Source organism: Hermetia illucens, chromosome 1 (genome assembly GCF_905115235.1).
Source record: "Hermetia illucens chromosome 1, iHerIll2.2.curated.20191125, whole genome shotgun sequence".
Taxonomy (NCBI): domain Eukaryota; kingdom Metazoa; phylum Arthropoda; class Insecta; order Diptera; family Stratiomyidae; genus Hermetia; species Hermetia illucens.
In genome coordinates, this window is record NC_051849.1 from 147,155,647 (window position 1) to 147,161,847 (window position 6,201).

At 41.2% G+C, this 6,201-nt stretch overlaps 1 protein-coding gene across 1 annotated transcript; it reads left to right on the forward strand.

Moving 5' to 3' along the window:
- The first annotated feature begins 641 nt into the window (after nucleotides 1–641).
- Nucleotides 642–1,782, forward strand: LOC119661341 (farnesol dehydrogenase-like). Its single transcript, XM_038070642.1, has 3 exons — nucleotides 642–1,223; nucleotides 1,497–1,625; nucleotides 1,678–1,782. The coding sequence occupies exons 1-3, from the start codon at nucleotides 651–653 to the stop codon at nucleotides 1,717–1,719; spliced, it is 744 nt and encodes a 247-aa protein (XP_037926570.1). The 5' UTR covers nucleotides 642–650; the 3' UTR covers nucleotides 1,720–1,782.
- The last annotated feature ends 4,419 nt before the right edge of the window (nucleotides 1,783–6,201 follow it).

Below are 6,201 nucleotides of genomic sequence, written 5' to 3' on the forward strand. Positions count from 1 at the left end.
ATTATATTATTACTTATCGTGGTACCGGATGTACCGCTAGGGAGTAAGTCAACTAAATTCCATAAAATATGGTATACTATTATTAACTTTTTGAATGTATGCTAAGGTCCAGGTTTCGTACAGCTACACCATCGCGATCTTTTTCAGAGTTTTTGGTTGGATAGGTTCTGAGAACGACACCTGTTACACTTTTTGGGGCACACTTTTGAGCCTATGTTTCCCCCTGTATCATTGAGTCCTTTCAGTTGATACCCCACCTGACCATTTTTATCGTCTGTGGTAGGACTTATTGGCAAACTTCAAGTTCATCGCGATTATCAATTGGTACAGAGAGGTTACTTTTCAACATAACATATACGTATATTCCGAATTTTGACTTTTGTAGTGTGCATCATATGTTTAATTAGATCCTTGATTTGTTGTCGACAAATGTACCACTAAATTCAATTTATTCACTGATCTGTGGGTTATCGAGAGATAACAGACTGCAATCACTCGCCCTCAACTTGATTTGGAAAAAACCGTTTAAAACTCAGTTTGAATTCATTATTCGTGATGCAATCTTCCTCTTAGTGCATTGTGAGGGTGCAGGTTGGCAGAAATTAGCCAAAAAAATCTTAAGTTTCTGATTAGTTTGTAAACGAAGCAGAATGGAACGGTGGCAAAATAAAGTGGCTGTAGTGACAGGAGCTAGTGTCGGTATTGGAGCAGCAATCGCAGTAGATTTAGTAAAAAATGGTTTCATTGTGATCGCGCTAGCTCGACGTAAGGAACGCCTTAAGGAAAATCAAAAAGCACTTCCGGAAAGTCTACAATCTCGGTACCATCCCAAGCAATGTGATGTCACCAGTGAAGATCAAGTGAAAGATACCTTTGCCTGGATAGAGACTACGTTCGGGGGAACCAATGTTCTTGTTAACAATGCCGGGGTTCTTTCTTTGGGAGCGGAACTATCAGGTACAGATAATACTCGGGCTATTCGAAACACCGTGGAGACGAATATTATGGGTGCTGTCTATTGTGTCCGGGAGGCGTTCAATTCGATGAGAAAGTGCAATATCGATGGGCACGTTATAATTATGAATAGTATCGTTGGGCATGGTGTTCCCATCTCACCTGTTGGTGCGTTGAACATTTATCCTGCTTCCAAGTTTGCAGTGACGGCAATGGTCGAAACCTATCGCCAGGAATTTGCAAATGCTGGAACGAAAGTTAAAGTTACGGTAAGTGCTATCAACTTCAATATATTTAACGATTTCGTAGTGCATGTGGTGATAGGATTAACATATAATTTAATCTAGAAAATAAACAAAAAAATTTAAAGATTCGAGAGAATTCATCGATTGTCGCAAATGTCAATTAGAGAGTCCTGAGAATTTAGTGAAGTTACCACGCCTAGTCGTTTGTAAAAAAAAATCCTTTGCTTCTATTACTCATACACATGCACAACAAAAGCAAACATAATAATCTGGTCGCACTTTAACTTCTAATTCCAGAGTATCAGTCCTGGGTTAGTCTTAACCGAAATAATGCCGAACATGGAAAATTTCGAAGAACCACTTTTGAATCCTGAAGATGTATCTAATGCCGTGCTGTATGTATTGAGCACGCCGCCTCATGTCCAGGTAAAAAAGAATTCTCGATGAACTGCAGCAATAAAAAGGAGTTTTTTTACAGGTTCATGAATTAACTATAAAACACATCGAAGAGAAAGTGTGAGCAATGAGTTAGTATTTGAGCAGTACGTATACTATATACATACATGTGTTTGAAATAATAAAAAACATTGTTGTTTCTTTTTCGTTGGTGTAAATATTTATTCTTGCAAACACCGATATTTCGGGAACCACTTGTTCCCTTCATCAATGCTAGCAAGTCTGGTTCCCGAAATATCAGTATTTACGCCAACGAAAAACAAACAAGTTTTTTATTATTTCAAATAGTTAATCATTGGAGACACCGCATAAATACACTGAGATAAATATATGTGTACATGTTAAAATGTTCTAGTTTGAACTTTTTAAAAACGTGTTCTGCATTTCAAATGTAGTTCTTACTACTTTTCTTTTTAAAAAAATATCTTACCAAGTGTAAATTATGATAATGGTAATAAATCGATTGTAAGAAAATCGAGTTTGAAGCCAAACGTTGTGTATTAGTATCTTTTTTTTCTAGTCTACAATTCGTCAATGGAAAGAAAACTGAAAAAACAAACTCACTAATCTAATTCCGGTATTTTTGCAGGCTCAGTTTTTTCGGTTAGATAATTCTTCTTCCTTTTCTTCAGCCTTTGTCCCGTTCACAAACGAGGTCGGCTTGTCGTGATCCGTTTCGCCATTTTGTTTTATCTAAAGCCTGATCTGGATGCAATAGCGAGGCTTTCAGATCCTCATCTATCGTATCAAGTCAAGAGTTTTCAGAAGCAAAGTGGTAGCAAAGGGTAGACTCCTCAGGATCGCGGTAGGTGACCGATCCCTCGAAGCAATCAAACGTCAAAGTTGCCTCAAAGAAGACGTCGGGTGGAAAACCTACCGAGATCCCCAAACGCATCGCGGAGGCCATAGAGGCGGAGAGGACTGAATCAGACAGAAGCTGGACGACGTAGGTCTAGATCTTTTAGGGCCTATGGTGAACAGCAACGACCAGGAAAGCGTCACGTTGGTCGAGGAGGATGATACTCCGCCAGTGGAGCAGAGCACCAAATTTTAATGGAGTCAATAGCTACCCCTAAGATAGCCCAGGTCACCTCCAATACGCAAAAGCTGCATCTTCAGTAATTACATGGGCAAGTTTCAAGAATAACATTGGAATAGTGCTGGCTCAAGAACCCTAGGTGCATTGGAGACAGATTCGTGGTCTGCAAGGCAGAAGTATGCAAATTTCCTGACCGGAGAACAGCTATCCAACTCTCCCTGGAAGCCGGGGGGGAGAAATTGAGAGGCAATCTTAAGATTGCTTCTTAAGAGACGACATCCGGAGCCGACCGGAGCTTGTCGCCAGACTAATGAAGCACTGTCATAGGTGGGCACTACCACTTCTCCTCGGCTACGATGCTAACGCTCACCACGAAGTCTGGGGAAGCAGCGACATTAATAGAAGAGGCGAGTTAACAATATATAAGGGCACACTCCAACATTCGTTGTCAGCACAAGACAAAAGGTACTTGACATAACCCTAGGGAATACTCTGATAAGCAGGCTGGTTAGGAATGATGAAGTGTATCGGATTAACCATTTACGTCGGATAATAGAATAATTAGATTTGTCATTGAACTCAGAAATAAAAAAAGTAATAAGGAATCCCAGTAAAACGGATTAGGACTCCTAAGCAGTACATCTGAGCAGCAACATATCTCACCTACAAAGGAGCGGTGATATCAGGAACGAACTAGAACTAGAAATAGTGGTGGAAGACACCAACCAAGTTGTTATTGGCGTATATGAGCCCAGTTGCCCGGCTAAGACAGTTAAGCCATCAAGAGATGCACCTTGGTGGAACAGAACCCTAGCGAGAATGAGAAAGAATTTCCGAAAACTCTTCAACCGGGCAGAGCAAACCAGGGACTGGCCGAGGTGCAAAAATGCAATGACTGCGTACGGCAATGCGAAGAACTTCAGGAAATTCTATAAAGGGATCTAGCAAACCACAGAAGCAATCACGTTATACAAAGCTATAAAAACATGGAAATATCTTCTGTCTGTCTGAAGACGGAGGATGGAACATTTATCGCAAATGGAGAGGATAGTGAATGTCCGGTTCTCAAAATTAATTTTCCGGGATCCTACACAAGGGCGGAAAGCGAGAACCTGAGCCTGACACCCCAACAACGAACAAAATGGTAAAAAAGGAGAACTCAAACCTAGCAAAAAGGTATGCTCAGAAGCCATGGTTAGGGGATAAGTGGGAACCTTTAAACTACTGAAATCACCCGGCGTAGAGGAGATCTTCGCAGCATTACTCCAGAGAAGCCTAGAGGTCATGTACAAATTTCTTCTAAGGGTGGTAGGGGGAGGGGGCTTTGGATATATAGCAAAGGCAGGGAGGCGGGCAAAAGCTTCATCTCTATACACGGAGCGCACGTTCCATGAGAAAATGCGCAAATCGTTATACCTTTGCCGTTGCCGGGTTCGTCGTTGTATTATCAGTCCAGTTCAAGGCTCCTGTTATGGCTTCGTACAAAGTTGTTTTCCATGTAGGGTTATCAGACCTACCCAAACCCCAACCTGGAGGACGAGTTGGTACAATTCGTCCCGTTTTTAGGCGCGGGAGACTTGCCTTCACCCTTCTCCGTCTGCAGCTTTTCGTAAAGAAAGAACTTCCAGCGGTGACCACGTGGAGGTGGAGATAGGGTTTTGTAGTACAGCTGTTAGTGTTTGATCAGCAGGCGTTTCCCAGGTTTTAAGCTCCATCGTGGGTACCAATCCACGTTTCGCCCTGGGACCTATACTACCTATACCACTAAATATTCATAACCCTAAAACATTAATGGCTAATACCTGTTAGCTTGCAACATTTGTCCCATTAGAATCTAGCACATAATACATGCTTATATTATGTGTGAATATTCCCTTCCTCGTGATGTTGACATTGAAAATTTTGAAGTTGCACAGAAGTGGCAACTTTGACCTGTAATAACTTTGTTAATAATTGTGCGCTGTTGGTAGGGTCATGTTCTACGCTGTAGCCTAAATTGCTGCTGTTTCGTGATTCTTCTATCAAGTTAAGGAGGGTTTTACAGTCAATTATCAAAAATTATAGTAACATACTATTATTAACTTTGTTTGAACAGAGACCGTTAATAAGGTTTTGTGTAAAACAAAAAAGAATCAAACTTAATAAATTTGTGCTTGGCTGTTTTGGTGATAAATGATAGTATGTTTCTTCCCGAACATAGGGTAAGTGCCTACCATCAGTGCTGTTGGTTTACTTCATGGCTAGTAGGTCCTGTTTGGACTGTTAGCTTACCGAGTCTCAGGGACGAACAAAAAACAACAACAACAAAGGGAAAGTGCTAGTGACAGACAGACAGAGGGACAGATAGATATTGAATCGATTTTAATAAGATTTTGTTTTACGAACAAAACCTTATAAATCACTAGTACGCACTCCGCGGTTGCGAGGCAAATTTCGGCTTTAAGCATGTTCCAAGCATGATTTCAAAATCTTACTTGGCGATTTTAGCAGCCTCGTTACCTCGAGTTCAAATCCCGGCCATCGTGGACATTTGTATTGGTCTTATCAATCGCACGACATTAAGAGTGACGATAATGAAACTAAAGCACAGTCTCATTGAAAACTGATATGGACGTCCTATAGTCTCCGGAGGAGTGAACAGGAAATACTAAGTAGCTCATATTCAGGCGATACATTGGATCCCATTTTTGCCAGCCAATCGAACTGTGGGTTTTTTAGCTAACAGTTTTCCACGAAATGTTCCTTGGAAGTACGTAGCTGGCGAGGAAAACGGTCCACAAACAAATGTGGACCTCTCCAAATGGAATCATTTTCAAACAAATTGGCCACATGTAAATCAAACGCTACCACCTCTTAGCCTTGATGAATGTCAGAACATATAGACTAGGATCACTATTTGATTGGCGTGCTGTTCATATTTAGAACAAGAACACCACTTCAAATCCCCTCTGATAATCAGATAAGAGTGAGCATTGAAACCATCAACCACAAAGCCCTTCGTAAGCCAATAAACGAATGAACTCCGTCAAGCGGAAAAGTGACTTCACAGACAGTAAAAGGAAGTCTGTACACTCATGGTTCATGAAACAACCGCATAAAGCACGCAAGTTATACCAACAAGTCAACAGGATATACTCCTCGACGCCCATCCTGTCAAGATAAAGCGGGAAATCTGATTTTCGACCGTATGCGCATATTGGAGCGGTGGAGAGAGTAGTTTGATGAAATGGTCACCAATCGAGTAATTGAAAGTAACGCCAACCAAAGACGATAGACAAATACTGCCAACCACGAACATAAAAATAATAATAATCGTTGGCGCAACGATCCATATTGAATCATGGCCTTGAAGTGTGTTAGGGCACTTCATCCAAGACCTTAACGGTACACCACAGTACATTGTAGGAGGCAATGTGGTCAGCATTGCACTCGCCCGAAATTATTACCCTGATTTGACTCAAGTACTTATTCACAGATGAGTCGACTGGTATCCGACGTCAAATCACG